At 40.5% G+C, this 20,136-nt stretch overlaps 1 protein-coding gene across 2 annotated transcripts in view; it reads right to left on the reverse strand.

The window, feature by feature from the left end:
• Positions 1-20,136, reverse strand: part of ITGB1 (integrin subunit beta 1) — a 52,043-nt gene that overhangs the window by 21,668 nt on the left and 10,239 nt on the right. For both annotated transcript variants that reach the window (XM_047754494.1, XM_047754493.1), the window contains exons 2-4: positions 11,637-11,703; positions 3,949-4,034; positions 93-315 (exon numbers count right to left, since the gene is read on the reverse strand). In XM_047754494.1, coding sequence (XP_047610450.1) covers positions 93-315; positions 3,949-4,034; positions 11,637-11,703 — 376 coding nt within the window. The remainder of the gene's footprint in view (positions 1-92; positions 316-3,948; positions 4,035-11,636; positions 11,704-20,136) is intronic.

Below are 20,136 nucleotides of genomic sequence, written 5' to 3' on the forward strand. Positions count from 1 at the left end.
CACATGTGGAAATGAACCCTCACAGAAACTTACATCAAGTTGTCAAAAAGCTCAAGGGGAAACAAAATACTCATAGAATCAGACTGAAGTACCTGATCGTAATTGCAAAACCAACTGCTGTGGTTGGATCTGAGTGATATCTTCCGGCTGCAGCTTCTCTGCTGTCCCTTTGCTACGGTTGGTTACATTTTTATTTTTCTTAATATTTTTGGAGCCTCTGGGATTTTCAATGTCATCTGGATGACAACCCTTCTTTCTTAAGGCTTCCAAATCATCACATCGAGCAGAAGTAGGCATTCCTTCTTGTAAAAATGTCTAAAGAGCATATAAAATACAGGTTTAAGTAAAAAAGTTACATGGTCAAACCAGTTAAATTGCAAAAACCCAGGTGAACCATCTAATATACTTCATTTCTGGTTTTTAAACAAAATGTTCCCTTTATCCAAAACACAGTATGTAATTTTACTTAAAAATAAGCTAAATTTTTCCTTAAAAGTATTAATACCTTTATTACTAATATATTACTAGTAATGTATTACTTCAATAATACTCAGGACTGACCTATGTGTACATCTTACCCATTTCACATTCAAATTCAGAGTATCCACTCAAAGAAATTTCTTCAGTGAAATTATTTACTCACCATGGTCAACAGCCACTAGCAACGAATATACACAAATACCAAATTTTTTTCCCCAAACTTTCCCTTAGAAAAATTCTTAGAAGTCTCTTGTATTATGAAGCATTTTCCTTCATGGCATTTTTGAATATTTATGGAAAACATCATACTAAATCCTTTTTTTAAGGTTCTTAAAAAGGAGACCAAGAAATTTAGCACAGATTTAGTAAGTATTCTTAGAGATTTAAAAAAAGTTTAGGTATTGGCTATTACCATAAATAAGGCTTTTAGAATTTAATACAGTAAGTGATTATATAACAGGGTCAAGAATGTATCTCCATATGGTAAATTTAAAAAAAAAAGTGTTAAAAGGCTATAATGTGTAATGTAGTGTGAGGTAAAATTTCTAGTAGTGACAGGATTTTTTAAATGTGTTATTTTTATCACATGACCAAGTACCTTAGTGAAATCAAAAACACTGCTGTTAAGATTTGTGAAAAGATTCTAATAGAACACTGTTAAACCAGCTATAACGGAAAAAAATAAAAATCGTTATATTAAAAAAAAGATTCTAAGTTTTTCATGAAATGTGAGGGGAAACAATGACATGTACACGTGTGTGTATCATTTTAAAATGTGTACTTATTAGGAAGAGACATTTAAGTATTTCCTATATCCCCCAAATTTTGTATTTAGTTGGCCAAAAATCTTTTTGAAAATCTTGAATTAGGAAAATGACGGAATGCCTTTTATTTGCAGTCACTTTATGTTCAGTTTTATATATTTGCTTATTAACTACCAATTTCATAACGCTGTACAAAGTGAGGATATTTAAATACAAAGAATACACAATAGTTGTGGTCACAGTTAGTTTTTAAGGGAAACATAACACTCAATGAAAGCTTTTTTTGTACTTAGAAAAACAACTGGAAGGGAGTACAGTACCACACATCTGAGGGTTCAAAGCTGCGCTACTTTTGGAGTTCCCGCCATGGCTCATCAGAAACAAATCTGACTAGTATCCATGAGGACGACAAAGGTTCGATCCCTGGCCTCACTCAGTGGATTAAGGATCCAGTGTTGTCATGAGCTGCGGTGTAGGTCGCAGATGCAGCTCAGATCTGATGTTGCTATGGGAACCTCCATATGTCGCGGGCTTGGTCCCCTCCCCGCCCCCCCAAAAAAAAGAAGCAAGCAAGCTGCACTAGTTTTACATAGAATCATACGTAAAATGCTGCCAAAGCACAGGGGCCTAGTGCACCATTCACTTCCAGATACTAGCCACTCCAGAAAACTAAGATCACAACACCCAAGCAAAATTTCACTAACATATCCCAAAATACCTTTAATAATTTAAGGATTGTGCCACAAAGATCAAACGCTAAATTACTGAAACAATAGTTTGGCCAGGATAACGCTAAACCCCAGATGAACAACAACCCTCATAAAATGGGTGTTGTTAACAACAGCAGGTACCACTTATTAGAACATTCTAAATGAAACAGCTTTACATTCATTTAATTCCTGTTACAACATAAAGAAGGCAGATCATGCTCATTTTCCAGATACAATACCAAGAGTTTGGGGACTTCCCATCGTGGCACAGCGGAAATGAATCCGAACCATGAGGTTTCGAGTTCAATTCCTGGCCTTGCTCAGTGGGTTAAGGATCCAGCATTGCTGTGAGCTGTGGTATAGATCACAGATAAGGCTCGGATCTGGCGTTGCTGTGGCTGTGACGTAGGCCGGTGGCTACAGCTCCAATTAGACCCCTCAGCCTGGGAACCTCCATATGCCATGGGTGCGGCCCTAAAAAAACCAAAAAAAAACAAAAACAAACAAGCAAAAAAAGCACTGGAGGAGTTCCTGCTATGGCACAACAGGATCTGCAGCAGCGTCTCTGTTGCACCAGGATGCAGAATTGATGCCTGGCCCAGCACAGAGGGTTAAAAGATCTGGCAATGCCACAGGTTGCAACTGTAGTTGGGATCTGATCCCTGCTCTGGAAACTCCATATGCCACATGGCAGCCAAAAAAGAGAATTAAAAAATGGCCAAAAAAAGAAAACCAAGAGTTTCAGTTATGTAAGCCTCAATTGAGACAAGCTCAAAGCACTCCCTATTTAATTCCAGAACACCATTTTTAGGAGAACAGAAAGTGCCAGTAGAAAAAATCTGAAATAACAAAATAAAAACCTCTCTTTTTGTCTTTTATAGGTCCAACCATATGAAATATCTGATATTTGACCAGTTACACCCACAAAGCAGGCACCTAAATGTAGGGTCAACTGCCTGAGTGAAAACAAACAATAGGAGTTCTCACTGTGGCTCGGCAAGTTAAGGACCCAACACTGTCTTTGTGAGGATGCAGGTTCGATCCCTGGCTTGGCCCAGTGGGTTAAGGATCTGGAGTAACTTAAGCTGTGGTGTAGTCAAAGATGTATCTTGGATCTGGTGTTGCTATGGCTGTGGCATAGGCCCCAGGTGCAGCTCCAATTCAACCCCTGGCTTGGGATCTTCCATATGCCACAGGTGTGGCTATAAAAAGGAAGGAAAAAAGTGAGACTTCAAGTTTCTGGTATTATTCACCCCATGAATACATTATGTAGCCTCTAAATGACTTCCCTTTATCTCCAGTCCCGACTTGGTATTCATTCGTTCAACATTTAGTAAGCTTTGCGGAAGAAGGTACCATGTTAAGCAATGCACAGAGATGACAAGAGTGAGTAAAATTTAAACCCTAACCTCAAATGGGCTTTGATGCAAACCAAATCTACATTAGTTTTATTAAAACACAATGAGGCAAGTTAACTTATACCTCTCCCATCAAAAAAAAAAAAAAAAAAAGGAAAATATCTAAAATAGTCAAATGAAATGGCTAGTTTTTCAGGAAGCTGTCCAAAAGAAACATAATGTATGCCACAAATGTAAGCAACGTATGTATTTTTAAATTGTCTAGAAGCCACACTAAAAGAAAAAAAGAGAGGAAATTAATTTTAACAATATATACAAAATAGTAGCATTTCAACTTCAATGATTTTCTACGTTACTAAGTCTTCCATCTCTGGTATGTATTTAAGGCTTTATGGCAATTCTCAATAGAGACCACCCATACGTGTCTCAACTGCTCAGCACTGCCACATGTGTCCAGAGGCTCCTGTGATGGACAGCACAGCTCCAGACCATCACACGGTGTTACATGCGGAGGTGACCCTTATTCAGTAAACACCCATTAAGGGAAAAGTCACATCTAGCATTTCCCAAGGATACAGTTTGGGGCAACATTAAATGACCAGGGAATAAATGAAAGGCTTGAGCAATCTTACTTACTGAATTTGTGCACCATCCACAATTTGGCCCTGCTTGTATACACTCTCCACATGATTTGGCATTTGCTTTTAAACATCTATTTTCGTCTGTGAGGAGAAAGAATACACCACTTTATTTCTAGTTTCGAGAAAAAAAATAGTGAAAAATCAGGCTCACAACAACAAATAATACATATGTTAAATATGAATACTATGAAATCTAGTTACTAAGCTGATTCAGACACCCTCCCCTCCCCCCAAACAAAGAGGAGATTTGGGGTCATCGTGGCACAGAGAAGAGAGTTATCACAGATAAACAGAGTTATCTTTCTTAATTTTCTACAGCAAAGACTAGGTACCACTAATCTATGCATTTGTCCTTTTTTTCAAAGGCATACTTTCAGGATCTCTTCTGTTGGATGGTCATCATTCTTAGGAGTTTTCTTACAACTAAATAAAGCATTATTTCTTTTCATTTAACTCTTACCACCACACCCATCCCCCACACCCCCCCACCAGACATCTTTATTTTAGTTTGTTAAATACTTTTTAGTACACATCCATCTTATCCACAACCTCTTGATTTTTCAGGTTTCTGATCAAAGTATGCCATATATATTTTTAAATCCATGTAAGGATCAGTTTGCCTACCACCTGGTAATTACCAATATGGACTTTCTCCAATGTATGTGTTCTAATTATAAACCTAACATACGCTTATTACAGACTATTCGGAAAATAAGTAAAAGTATAAAGAACGAACAAAAAAATCACCCAAAGTCTGCTAAGAGATAACTACTGTTAACATTTTTTGTATATTTTTTCCAGTCTTTATGCACATAAATCAAAAATAGCAAGGAAGCATGCATATACAGACATTATTTAAATGAGGTTAAGAACATGTATTTTGTATACTACTTCTTATACCTAATCTTAATGTTTCATTACAAATTCTTCAAAAACATGGCTTTAATGATTACATTTTCATTGTGTTAATGTATCCTATTAAATGATAGACACATTTAGATTGTTTTCAATTTCACAGTTCACACATGCCACATGAACCCTCTACATAGATACACTCAGGCATACATATATATTTTATATATATAATACATATATACACACATGCACGCACCCACTCTGATGACCATATGTGCATATATATATATATATGCACCCACTCTGATCACCGTTCTTATAAAGTAAAACTCATTATTTCCTTATCACAGATTAAAAGAAACATAATGAGTTGAAGACTTACTAACATTTTTAAGACTCAGTACACACTAACGTCTCTCCAACAGTAATGTTCAAACACACACTGCCACAAGCAGTGTACCTACCATTTCACCACACACTAAATAAGCACTTTTTATTATTAAAACAGTTGACTTATAATGTTGTGCCAATTTCTGCTGCACAACAAAGTGACTCATACATAAACTTTTTTTAATGTTTATATTATTTTCCATCGTTGTCTATCCCAGGAGATTGGATATAATTCCTTTTGCTATACAGGACTTGTCTATCCATTCTAAATGTGATAGTTTACATCTACTAACCCCAAACCACTGCACTCCCTCTCCTCTCCCTCTTGGTAACCACAAGACTCTTCTCCATGTCTGTGAAGCTGTTTTGTGGATAGGTTCATTTGTACAGTATTTTATTGTACTATATTTTAGATTCCACGAATAAGAAATATCATATGGTAGGTGTCTTTCTCTTACTTCACTTAGTATGAGAATCTCTAGTTGCATCAGTTTTGCTGTGAATGGCATTACTTCATTCTTTTTTATGCCTGAGTAGTATTCCATTGAATATACATACCAATTCTTAAGCCATTCATCTGTCTATGGACATTTAGGCTTGTTCATAGTATTCTTTTTTTTTTTTTGTCTTTTTTGTTGTTGTTGTTGTTGTTGCTATTTCTTGGGCCGCTCCCACGGCATATGAAGGTTCCCAGGCTAGGGGTTGAATCGGAGCTGTAGCCACCAGCCTACGCCAGAGCCACAGCAACACGGGATCCGAGCCACGTCTGCAACCTACACCACAGCTCACGGCAACGCCGGATCCTTAACCCACTGAGCAAGGGCAGGGACCGAACCCGCAACCTCATGGTTCCTACTCGGATTCGTTAACCACTGTGCCACGACGGGAACTCCCTCTTATTTTTTTGTATTTCCAATATATCAGTTGAGATTTTTCATTTCTTATTTGGGTTCTCGTCTTAGTGAGTTTGGCCAGAGGTTTGTTGATTTTGTTTACTCTTTCAAATATCCAGCTTCTGGATTTATTCTTTTTCTGGTTTTTTTTTTTTTTAATCTCTATTTTATTGATTTCCTCTCTCATCTTTATGATTTCCTTACTTTTGCTGACTTCCTTACTGCTGGTTTTGTTTGTTCTTCTTTAATTCTTTGAGGTGACAGATTAGGTTGTCGATTTGCTATTTTGGGGTTTTTTTTGAGGAAGGCCTGTATCATTTTGAATTTCCCTCTAAGAACTGCTTTTGTGGCATCCCACTGATTTTGTATGGTTGTGTTTTCGTCGTCATTTGTCTCAAGGTACTTTTTAATTTCCTTTCTGAATTCCTCAATGACACATTGGTATTTTAGTAGCATAAGGTTTAGTCTCCAAGTAGTCAGTTTTTTTCTCATTTCTTTTCCTCTGGTTGATTTCTAGTTTCAAGCCACTGTGGTCAGAGAAGATGCTGGAAATAGTTTCTGGAGTTTCTGTTTAACTCAGTGGTTAAGAACCCAACTAGTATTCACAAGGGTACAGGTTCAATCCCTGACCCCACTCTGTGGGTTAAGGATTCAGGACTGCCACGGGGAACCCAACTAGTATTCACAAGGGTACAGGTTCAATCCCTGACCCCACTCTGTGGGTTAAGGATTCAGGACTGCCACGAGCTGCAGAGGTCACAGACATAGCTCAGATCCTGCACTGCCGTGGCTGTGGCAGAGGCCGGCAGCTGCAGCTCCGATTTGACCCCATGTGCCACAGGTATGGCTCTAAAAAGCAAAAATAATCATTTCTGTACTCTCAAATTTGTTGAGGTTAGTTCTGTGCCCCAGTATGTGGTCAATCCTAGAGAATGTTCCATGTTCACTTGAAAAGAATGTGTATTCTGGGGCTTTCTTGGATGTAATGTCCTGAAAAAAATCAACTAAGTCTAACTATTCTACTGTGTCATTCATGATCTCTGTTGCTTTACTGATTTTCTCTCTAGAGGATCTGTCCATTGATAGGAGGTGTTAAGTCTCCTACTATTATTGTATTCCCATCAATTTCTCCTTCTATGTCTATTAGCATTTGTTTTCTATGTTACAGAGACATATGTTGATGGTGTAATATCCTCTTCTTAAAATGATCCTTTGATCAACAGTGTCTTTATGGCCTTTGCTTTAAGGTCCATTTTGTCTGATGGAAATATTATGACTCCCATTTTCCTGTCATTTCCATTCATGTGAAGTATCTTTTTCCATCCCCTCACTTTCAATTTATATGTGTCCTTTGCCCTAAGTAAGTCTCTTGTAGGTCACGTATTATAGGCTCTTGATTTTTTTACCCAGTCTGCCACTCTGTCTTTTGACTGGAGCATTCAGTCAGTTGACACTTAAGGTAATGATAAATAAGCAGATATTTACTGCCATTTTAAATCTTACTTTCCAGCTGATTCTATGTTTCTCCTTTGTTGTTTTTGTTGTTGTTTTTGGTTGGTTGATTTCCTTTTATTTGATGCTTGTGTCTTCTTTTTGGTTTTTGCGAATGTATTGTTTGGTTTGGTTTTGGCTGCCAGGCTTTTTTTTTTGTCTTTTTTTGCTATTTCTTGGGCCGCTCCCACGGCATATGGAGGTTCCCAGGCTAGGGGTCGAATCGGAGCTGTAGCCTCCGGCCTACGCCAGAGCCACAGCAACACGGGATCCGAGCCGCATCTGCAACCTACACCACAGCTCACGGCAACGCCGGATCCTTAACCCACTGAGCAAGGGCAGGGACCGAACCTGCAACCTCATGGTTCCTAGTTGGATTCGTTAACCACTGCGCCACAACGGGAACTCCCAGGCTTTTCAAGTATATTACCCCTTCCTTTATGTGCCGGCTTTAGACAGTCATTTAGGCTCAACACATTCTTTAAAAAATCTAGATGTTTTACTCTCCTTCCCCATTTTATGATTTTGATGTCCTGTTTTACATCTTCACATTTATCCTTTTGCTGTCCCTTGTGCTTGTTGCTTTCACAAATAGGTGTTTTGGTTTTTTTTCTCTTTTAGGTCTGTATACTAGCTTATTTAAGTGGTTACTTTCCAATTGTGATTTCCTCCATCCTGTATCTCCTCACTTCATTCCCACTTTTAGAGGAAATTTTCAATTAGGATAGGTCTAGTATTGCTATATTCTTTTAGTTTTTATCAGAAAAATTCATTTCTCCTTCTATTTTAAATGGTAATCTTCCTAGGTAGAGTATTCTAGCTTGTAAATTTTTCCCTTTCAGAACTTTGAATATATCTTGCCCCTCTGTTCTGACCTGTAGTGTTTCTGTAGCTAAATCAGCTGATAGCTTTTTGGAATTTCCTTTGTAATTTATTCTTTTTCTCTTGCTGCCTTTAGAATCCTCTCCTTATCTTTAACTCTTGCAATTTTCATTGTAAGATGTCTTGGTGTAGGTCTGTTTGGGCTCATCTTGCTGGGACTCCTCTGTTTTTCCTCTGCTTGTGTTTCCTTTCTTGGGTTTGGGAAATTTTCAGCCATAATTTCTTCAGATATATCATCAATCTCCTTTTCTTTCTTCTCCTTCTGGGATCCCTATTACACATAGATTGGCGTGTTTCGGATTATCCCACAGATCTCTTCTGTTTGGCTTTCTATCCTGATAGAATACTGGAAATCACCCAATTTTCCAAGTTACTTACTCAATCCTCCGATTTATTGATTTTGCTGTTCTAATGCCTTTAGCTCAGGTTTCGTCTCAGCAAATAAATTTTCTAATTTTTCTTTGCTCCTTACATTTCCTAGTTCCTTTTTAAAGTGATCTGTGTTACTGTTGCTATTCATTCTTAATTCCTTCAGTATTTTCATTATCTCTTTTTTGAACTCGGTCTCTGTTAGACTGCAGAGGTCTTATTTCGTTGTTTGCTTCTTCGGGGAACTGCCTTGTTCTTTTAACTAGAAATGGTTCCCATGCTTCTTCATTTTGCTTGTATTTTTCTTATTGGATGAGTTTAGGAAAAACAATTATCTACTGAGGTCTTGGAGAGCTATTTACATGCAAAAGTGCCCCTAGGTAGCTTGTGTGGGTTTACTCTATTTTTTTGGCAGGAGGGATGCATTTGGTTTGGATGCTTGCTGTCTCTTCCTTCAGTGTTAGCAGGCTGGTTTTTTTGTTTTGTTTTGTTTTTGGCCTTTTTAGGGCTGCACCTACAGCATGTGGAAGTTCCCAGGCTAGAGGTCAAATCAGAGCTTTAGCTGCTGGCCACAGCCACACCAGATCCAAGCCATATTTGCAACTAGACCACAGCTCACAGCAACAATGGGTCCCTCACCCACTGATGCCAGGAATCAAACCTGCATCCTCATGGATTCTAGTCAAGTTCTTAAACCACTGGGCCATGACAGGAATTCCCTGTTATCCTCTTGATAGGGGGTGAGCAAGCACACAGCCTGCCCATGCTTCCAGAGAAGTAGGGATATCGGGCAGCCCCTTCAAGGCCATGCCTTGTCATCCGGCCCTTGGCAGTGCCAGTGCCAGTGCCCCCCAGGGAGTTGGGCACAGTGCCCAGGGCCCTTGGCAGTAGCAGAGGTGGGGCATGTGCATTCCCAGGGAGGTGGGAATGAGCAGTGCTCAGTTGTGGGGCTCTCCACAGCAGCAACCCCTGGGGTTACTGGGGCAGCAGGTGGTGCTTAGTCAGGGGACCCTCAATGGTGTGGCCTGTGTCCACCTCTGGAGCCCAAGATGGCTACCACAGTTTGCACCTGCCCCTGGAGCCAGCCCAAAAGGTGCCCTGCCGCTGGGGAGCCCTCACATGCACAGAAAAAGAAGTCTCTATGGTGGTCCAACAACTCCTAACAATGGCACCTCTCTTCTCTGGCTGGTCCAGGCCTCTTCCTACACTCCCCTCCTTCAGCTGTGGTGCTCCTCTCCCTGGCCCCCTCAGGCTGTTTCCATGCAGCCAACCCTAGTCCTCTCCCCAGAAGTGACCTCCAAATCCCAGCCTCAGTGTCCAGCCCCAACTTGAGTATGACAGGCTGTGGTGCAATGGTACCAACTGTCTGTGTGGTTCTCTGTCTTGCCCTCCTCTGAGGTTTTCTCTGCTGCTTTGGGGCTCCCCTCCATCCCGGCTGACCTCCCCATCAGTTAGGTGGCCTCCCTGTGTCGATTCCTTTCCTCTTTCACAGCTCCTTCTCGTCCTGATTCCTTTCTTCCCCCTCTTCTTTTTTCCTTTTGTTCTACCCAGTCATATGGAGGTTTTCTTGCCTTTTTTTTTTGAAGTCTGAAGTCTTCTGCCAGTGTTAAGTAGATGCTCTGTGCAAATCACGTAGACTTTTTTTTTTGATGTTTGTGGGAGAAGGTAAGCTTCACATTCTACTCCTCCACCATTTTGATCCCAGATCAACAAGCGCTTTTTAAATGCAAAGTTTTTTCTTTTTTATACTCATTTAAATAAAATATAAATAAAAACATCAATTGTTGGTTATTTACAGTTTCATTTTCTTCCACATTTTTACAGACCATTTCCTTCGTAAATATATTACATCTTTTGCAAACTTTTCTGTTACCACATTCATCTTTTTTAGGCGGGGGGGGGGGGGGAGAGGCGGAATCTCTGTACATGTGATGAAATCAAACCCTTTTTAGCTTCTCATTTTGTTGATGGTGTTTGGACATAAAGATATTGTGGGTTATATTGGTTTTATGTAATTTAAAATTGTCAGCAATTTCCTTTATGGTTTCTTTCTTCATTTTTCTGCGTGGTAAGTCCTTTCTAGTCTAATATCAAGCATCTGTTCTAGGCAGTATATTTTTTTGAGGTTTGGAGAACAGAATTAAATATCCATTATTTCAGATGTGGATGCGCTATGGTTTATAACAGAATTAAATATATTTCCAATTTTACTTTTCATTCCTATTCTATATGATACCAAGATTATGTAAGACTTGATCAAAGAGCAAGAATATCCTCTGGAAAGCCAAGTATTCCTGCTTTCACTTTTTAGTGAAATGTAGAGGAATGAATAGTTCACAATCTATACATTGACTTTATTTTCTTCTAAAGATGTCACATGCCCCTGCTTTTTCTATGCTCACTTACACTACTGTATCCCCAAAGATCTCTGTGTAGTGCGTTCTGTTCGGACGGACACTGTAGGTGGCAAACGGGGACCCCAAGGAAGGACTTTGCAGGCACTGGGAGGAAGTGCCCTGCCTCTGATTCTGAGCAGTGGGACCACTGCAGGGCTTTCAGCATGACCTTATTCAGTTCCCCAGGAATCCAAAGCGGCTAAAAAAAATGGAGTTCCCTTGTGGCACAATGGGTTAAAGGAAGGATCCAGCATTGTCATTGCAGCAGCTTGGAATGAGTTGGAACCCTGGCCCATAAACTTCCACATGCCACAGGTGCAACCAAAAAGAAAAATAAAAAATAAATAAAATGGTCAGAAAGTGATAGAAGATAATGAAGTGACAACACAGGTAGGAAAATTCTTTACCTGCTTGGCCAAACACATAGCAAACTGAACTGATCAGTCCAATCCAGAAAATCAGTTGTAAATTCATCTGAAATATAAAATGTACAATGTTACATTATAAGGAACAACAGTACGAAAATGTACTAATAAGCACAATCGTTCCCACTCACCTTATCTACTGATTTTATAAATGTAATGCCTCTCAAAGCATCTCCTCCCCAACCCTTCTCCACACCCATCACCCACTTCTCTCCCCAATACCTCAGCTTCCATTCCAAATTCCCAGAATCCACTCTAGCTTTTCTGCAAATCAAATATCCTTTAATATATAATTAACAGTGCTAAAAAAAAAAAAAATTTCAAGTATTCCTATACCTAAAAGCTGTTAATATTAAGTCTCTGTCCCACAGAATCTCTACTACCTCCCATAGCTCCTGGGAGGCCCAAGAGCCATATCCAGATGCCTCAATTACTTCTACACTGAATGGCAGTTTAAGTGAACCTGTCAAAATCCCCATCATGTCAGCCCCTTGATTATAATTTCAATAGCTTTTATTTCTTCTTAGACTAAGACCAACATCCTGCATGAGGCCCCAGTTCGCTTTTTTGAATTTGATCTCCTACAACTCTTTTTTTTTTTAAAGGAAATCAACTTCTATTCAGAGAATCAGTAAAACAGTTCAATTTACTATACTTTCTAGATCTACAAACTACACAAAAGTGAGGAAGCAGGGCACTTCCTCCAAAAATGAGGAAAAGATTAGTTTACCTTCTAGAATCTCTAAAGAAAAATTAAACACCTGTACATTAAACAGTATACCCCAAACTCCAATCATTGGGTATATAACTATTTTCTGTGAATCAACGTTTCCAGAATATTCCCCTGTGGCCCAGTGGGTAAAGGATCTGGCACTGCTGCCAGCTGCAGCACAGGTCACAGCTGCTGCACAGGTTCGATCCCTGGCCTGGGAACTTCCATGTGTGGCAGGTGTGGCCAACAAACAAACAAAAAGTTTTCACAGCTTTAATCTATACCTTACCAGAGTTGGTCAAGATAGCTACTGCCACAGGTCACTGACACTACCCCTTAACTACTTATTGCTCTTGGACTAGCAGCCAGTCTAACAATTATGCATAAACATCTGCTCTTTCCACAAGAATGCCAAAAAAAAAAGGCAGATATAACACGCCCCAAAGGTTAGTTTTACTACTTATCAAAGAAATACAAATTAAAGCAATATAAAGTAAACTAGCAAGGGGTGAAAAGAAGTTTTTTAACCCAACAAAACAACAGAACAGAAACTTACTGCAAATGGCCAAACGAAACCAGAGATGGCTCTGTAAACTGCTATAATTCGGGGGTTAATTTAACAATCTACATCAAAAACCATTAAAAATATTTCTACCCTCAGACTTAGTAAACCAGCTTCTAGGAATTCATCTTAAGAAAATAATTTAAATATAAAAGCAATATTTATATATTTATATTTAAAATAATTTAAACACAATACTTTCAGTATAGAACTCCAGCATAATTACAATTAAGCAAAAAACACCAATGTCCTCTATCAATGATAGGGAAAGGGCTAAGTACATCAACTTGGACTACTAAAGTCGAAAGAATAAAACGCAGGGACATTATAGAATAATTCTGCATGCAAGAATACATTAATGTTACAGGTATGTAAAAATGACAGTATATAAACATATAATGTAACCAAGGAGTCTTGAAGATGACAGTTATAAGCATAAGATAAAGACAATGGGTTCGACTGTTTTTAAATTGTGTTTTCTTCTTTTCTCTTAGTAAAAGCAATTATGACAGGATAACTACACGGAATTTTTTTCTCTCCTGGTAAATTTCCTTTAATAAGAAATGAATATTTTGTTACTTTTTTTTTTTTTTTTTTGCTTTTTAGGGCCACACCCGTGGCAAATGGAGGTTCCTAGGCTAGGGATCCAATCAAAGCTACAGTTGCCGGCCTACACCACAGCTGCAACAATATCAGATCCGAGCCCGTCTGTGACCTATACCACAGCTCACAGCAACGCTGGATCCTTAACCCACTGAGCAAGGTCAGGAATCGAACCCACAACCTCATGGTTCCAATCAGATTCATTTCCACTGCGCCACGACAGGAACTCCGAAATGAATCTTTAAAAAAAAATAAACAAAAAACCATCATCCCAGGATACAATCCCATAGCTCCAAGAAAATGCTTTAAAGTTGTGTTCTAGGCACCCCTGGGATACTTGGGTATCCTCATCTGTCAAATGCTGTTCTTGTTTTCTGCTGTTTTCCAGGGAAAAGCAAGTAACTTGCAGTCATCCCCTCTGCAACTGTGCTCAGAGCAGCAAGTTCTGTTATGCCACAGTTTTGCTTACGTTATCACTTGTGACTGCATCCAAAAGCACAAACAGAAGCTGAGAGTCACAGAAGCGTGAAATGCCTGACAGTTCACCTTTTAAGGCCTGGCTAAAAGGTTCAATGTGTAATAAATCCATGCAGACTATGATTCAAAGAAATTCAAATAACGTTATCAATTCCAAAGCTATGACTAAAAGGACCTGGAACAGTAAGACACCCAAAGAAATGCATGACTGTGATAAATGGAGCATCTGGGCCATTTCTACACAAGAGAACAGCATAAATATTTGTTCCATATATGGACTGAAGCATGTCTTTGGGATACAACTCAGGCCACTTTAAGGACCACTACACCACCCTGTGAAACCTTTAAAATATACAACTCAAGAGAATCACCATTAGCGGTTAGTAGGGAGCAGGAAATGTTTCCTAATATTGTAAGTCCCACTGCTTTAAAAATACTACTTTATCACACTTTTCCTTCTATAAACCCTGGCCCAAAAATCAGCCTTCTGAAGCCACTTCCTCCCCCCCCCCCACCCAGAAGAGCCCTGACCCCAGAAACAGGCAGCCTGGGACCAGGGGCAGCCACCACGGAGGGCAGCTCTGGGTCAGGAAGCACCCCTGTGCTCAGCCAGGCTTTCTCCCCAGGAAACAGGAGCTATCTCACGACACAAGATAAGAGCAATCAAGGATAAAGAAAAGTCATGAGGTCAAGGAGGCCGAGAGGAGAGCAGGTAGAAGTAGCCCTGAGCAGGCGCTCCTTCACAGGGAAGGGCACCCAGAGCTCTCTACGCTCCAGGAAGCCCCCAAGGAAGCGCTGGTCCAGGGGCCCCCAGGCCTGAAAACTGCCAGCTGGGGAGCTAGGGTCTATGCCTGCTGAGAAAGGCGCCCCGAGGAGTCCCCCGCCCCGGGGAGCACCGCACACAGAGCAGTTGGGGAGAGGCCTGCAAGTACTGTCCTAATCCCAACTTTCATCATCTTCATCATCAGAGGTCTAGAAATAGCTGTCTGCACAGGTCTCCACCTTGTAATCTCCTACTCCCTCCTCCCCCTGCCTCACTGGTATCGCTTCCTACCTTGCAGGTGAAAACCGCTCTTGCAAAAACTTTCCAAGCCCTATCCCACTCTCTGCATTCGTTCGTTCATTCATTCAAGCTTCCTGACTGCCTACAACATGTACCCAGGAGACACATCAGTTCACTACCCACAGAATTCACGCAGCAACACTGACCACATCTCACCATCCTCTCCTAACACGCTCTAGTCCCGACTTACTGGCTCCCCCACCTCTCTCGAAGCTCCTTGGATAACTCTGTCAGGTTCTGTGCCCCACCTGGAGACACAAAGATCACTCTCTCATGGAATTTTCAGTTCAAAGACAAATAATTACAATGTGGTATGACCGTTTCTTTATTGAAGATAAGGACAAAGTGCACCGAAGATGACAAAATCTGTCAGGGCAAGTTCAAAGGCTTCGTGGAGACGTCAATGTTTCAGCTTGAACTGCAGTTCTGCAGGGAATAGGCAGGCGATGGAGAGAAACATTCCAGGCAAAAGGTCTGCACAGGCAAGGCCACAGAGTCCTGAAAAGAACTGTAATAACTCCTCTTCAGCCTTATGTCTACACATGCACATTTCGCTGACTCCCCCTTCAAGCTGGAATTGACTTGCTCAATCTTTACAGAAAAAAATAAAAATATATACTTATACGTTATTTGTAGATTAAATCTGGTTGGTGGGATGACTATTTTATCCCTGTAATTTCCTACAATAAGAATATTATGTTAAAATCTTAAAACATCATAAAGGTCAAGAAGAATCTTAACATACTTAAGTATTTCTGGGACTTCAATTGTAAGTTGGAAATAACAGAAACGAAGACCAGCAAGGCAGGAGGTTACAGTCAGGCTGCAGAGAGCTTTAAGTGCCATTCATGCTGCAAGAGTTTGGATTCTATTCTACGTGTAGCAAGAAGCTGGAAAAAAATGGTGCAGGGAAGTAACATGACAACACACATGTAGCAAAGTATCTGTGGGATAGAGGATGAATGGCAGGACTTAAGTACTACTGGCCAAGTACAAACTTATTGCCAAGGTTCCAGAGCAACAACGGACAAGCAAACAAAGGAGTGATCAGGAGGGATCTGAGGGTTGCGTAGAGGAAGACGTTTGCTTAAATAAGGAAGGGTGAGAAAGAAAGCAATCATCACTTTCAAATTGAAGAGGAAAGGAAAATGGAGTTGGAGAGAACTTTTCAGTACTGATTTTGATTAAGAAATGTAGAATGTGAAATGCCTGTATGAAATCTAGGAAAGAAATCTACTGGGAAAGGAAGACCTATGAGTCTGGCTTTCAGGAATTCAAGGTTAGAGATACATACTCCAGAGCTGTCATTACACAGAGGCAATAACATTATGAAGAAGGATGAGACTGGGAAGAAAAGAACACTTAAGAGAGCTGTGGGTAGACCTGAGAGTCAGAGAGACTGCAGCCAGGACCCTTGGAGCACAAGGGACGTGTTACCCTAAACAGAAGTACACATCTTCCTCTAAGTCAGGCAGAGGGGAAGAAGCTGGGTGAGTTCACACATGACAGCTTATGTTTTCTACTGCAAGAGGAAGCAATGACAAGTGCTGGGAGGCTGAACAAAACTAAGAAGATGCAATAGGACTAGCGAACAATGCTGAGGGCCCAGCAGGTACTGGACACCCTAATCTATAAAGGCACATTTCTAACACTGACCTCATCTAAAACTACACCGGTTAATAAGTGTCTGCCCTGACACGTTAACAGGTGTCAAGAACACAAGGCCTTCCTGTGCCATATTCAGTTACAGGACCTAGAGGTACTTGGTAACTGAATACAAAAATCAACACAAACTACAAAAATCAATGCTCGAAATCCTTTGCTGAAACGTGGTAAGCTGCATACATTTTTCTTAGACATTATTTAGAAGACCAGGAAAGAAGAGTTTTTCAGAATTAGTTAACATGCAAACCCTCTTTAAATAGCAGTTACTGTAAATACCCTAGGGACAAAAATTTGCAATTCACTTAAGTATATGCAAGCCGATTTATAGCTAGATATAAAATGCCTTGTGCTCCAGGCTCTTGTACATTATGAACCAAAATTCATTTACACATCCGAACACACATAAACATAGACACTGAAATAATACATATACTCAACTATAAGGCCAAACACTCTCCGACATAAGCTGCAGCAACATCCTCTCAGATCCACCTCCTAGAGTAATGACACTAAAAACAAAAATAAACAAATGGACTTAATCCACATACTGGTTGTTTATTAGCACAAAAGCCCAAATTCTTTAGAAATTCTTATAGAAATACTCAAATTGCTGAAACTACCTCCCATGGGTCCTCAGACTCCAATTTGAAATAGCTGAATTAATTCCATGGTTTGCAAATCAAGTACAGAAGGAAGAGGGCAAAGCAGTGGCAGTGCTGATAAAATGTCAACAGAGAGAAAAGGACAAAGTCAAAGGCCTAGAGATGAGGACGCAGGTGAGAGAAAGGGGCTCGAGTAGACGAGGGAGGGGAGGCAGTGCTGGGGAAAAGGTCTACGTAAGAAGGCAGCTATGGGAACTGGTTTTGCTGGGGGTCCCTTCCAAAAATGGAGCCTCACACAAGAGTAGCTGTGCAGGCAGCTTACTCAGAAGGTGACCTGGGGACAAGAGAGATGCCGAAAAGAGCAAAAACTAAGAGGAGAAGGTCAGCACCAGGGCATTTTAGCTACCACAGTGGGTGCCTGGGGGCTTGGTCTTAGAAGTTTGGAGAAGATGGAGTTCCTGTTGTGGCGCAGTGGTTAGCGAATCCGACTAGGAACCATGAGGTTGCGGGTTCGGTCCCTGCCCTTGCTCAGTGGGTTAGCGATCTGGCGTTGCTGTGAGCTGTGGTGTAGGTTGCAGATGTAGCTCGGATCCCGAGTTGCTGTGGTTCTGGCGTAAGCTGGCAGCTACAGCTCCGATTCGACCCCAGCGTGGGAACCTCCATATGCCGCGGGAGCAGCCCAAGAAACAGCAAAAAGACCAAAAAAAAAAAAAAAAAGTTTGGAGAAGAGCATACAGTTCACCCTCTGAATCTATGGGTTCCATCAGTGGATTCAACCAAAATATGGATGGGGGAAAAACTGTTTTGATTCTAGAAAGTTCCAAAAAGCAAAACCTGAATTACCCTGCACAGGCAACTACTTACATACTACTTGTAATAGGTTTTAGAAGTCATCTAGAAGTGACTTAAAAGTATGCCCGAGGATACGCACAGGTTGTATGTAAATACTACACCATCTTATTCAAGAGCATCCGTGGATTTGGTTGCAGGGGGTTCCTGGAACCAATGGCCCTGGAATACCGAGGGATGACTATAGAACGTGTGTCCAAAGGATTTAATGTTCATCAGGTCTAGTCTCCATGCCACAGGTAAGAGTCTGCCCCAGGGGCATGAACTCCCCACACTTCTAAGAGGTGCATCTGCCCAGAGGCTGCTGCCAGCTTCTCACCCCACACAGACAAAACAGCTTGTGGGAAAAGAGAGAAGCGCCTGAGGCAAGATCCAGTCAGCCAGAGTGAGTCACAGACTGCTGCAAGCAAAAGCAGAGGAACCAGAGGCCAGGAGGAAGTGAGGACAGAAGAGATTTCCAATCCAGCGCTCAAGGCCACTGGAGTTGAAAAAGCAAGAAAACTGCTAGTTTAGAGTGTGAGAAGTATCCCCTGGATGAACTCCTGAGCCCCCTCAATGATGGCAAGAACTGGGGAAGGGATTTAAGTCAGGTGGTTCACACAGACACATATACATATGTGAAAACAAATAAACAATCTTCGTTTAAAAGATTTAGTAGTTAACACATAATGCAGCTCCCTCTCATCTACCACAGATGTGTACAGCTGACCTGCCTCATGAACTGTCCTCTCCTAGAAGTCATTTCCCCAGGTCCTCAGCACCCAGCACAGTATCTTAACACTTAATAAAGAAGCCAAAGATAACTGCAAATATTCTGAGGTATCAAAAAGAAAGTAAGCTTAAAAAAGGCAAGCAGACAGCTGTGCCCACCACTTTTTGCTAAGGCACAGCTCAGAGCTCAGACTGTGGAGCCAGATGCCTGGACTCAAACCTCTGGTCAACTCCTAACTAACTAGGTAGGTGATACTAGCGAGTTATTCAATCCATGCCTCAGTTTCCTCATCTTTAAAATGGGCACAGTAGTTCCCACCTTAAAGCGTTATGTGAAGTTTAAATGAGCTGTAAATACGAAACCTTTAAAACTGCATCCGGCACTGGCAACTGCTATTTAGATAGTACTTCTTAATACTATTACAACGAGAGCTCAGCAACAACTTCCTTGAATAAAGAAATAACTATGTTTGAATGTTCTGCTTTTTTTCAATCATAATTATAATCAGAAAACTCTGGACTGACCCATGTTAGGTCAAACACAAAATATGGAAAAAAGAATAAAGTGTAAGGGTTAGAAAGAACACAACTGCAAAGAATAGATTAATGTTATTTTTATAGCCATTCAAATATTATTTTGATATAATATCATGGAATTCCCTGCTGGCTCAGTGGGTTATGGATCTGGCGTTGTCACTGCAGTGGCCTGGGTTGCTGCTGTGGTACAGGTTTGATACCTGGCCCAGGAACTTGCACATGCTGCAGCATGTCCAAAACAAACAAAACCCTCATGCTGTATATATAAGGTTTAATCAGATGCCATTATATTAATCAGATACCAATTCTCATGCTAAGTGTAATTAATGATTATAGGTTCCACATTTTAAAAGGATTATTCTTTATTATATTATTATATAATTCTAACAATTATATTTTAACAATTTGTATATAAAATAATAAAAGAGGCAAAACCTCAGTGTTTTTTATTACTACATCAGATAGAATACAGATATTTCTGAATGTTAGTAGCATGAACACCTTAAAAAGAGATCAGGATGGAGGATAACAAACCTAATACAAATAGTACTAAGGAAGAACGACTTGAGGCTTCTTTTGTCATGGAGAAGCAAACCTGGGGAGGCTAAAAGGAGGACACTGCCCTGAAAAGACATAGAAGGAATTTGGATCAAAAGGCTCTGTACCAGTTTGGTTCATTCAGGGACTGCTGCTCACTGAGG

This window comes from Phacochoerus africanus, chromosome 12 (genome assembly GCF_016906955.1).
Source record: "Phacochoerus africanus isolate WHEZ1 chromosome 12, ROS_Pafr_v1, whole genome shotgun sequence".
Taxonomy (NCBI): Eukaryota; Metazoa; Chordata; class Mammalia; order Artiodactyla; family Suidae; genus Phacochoerus; species Phacochoerus africanus.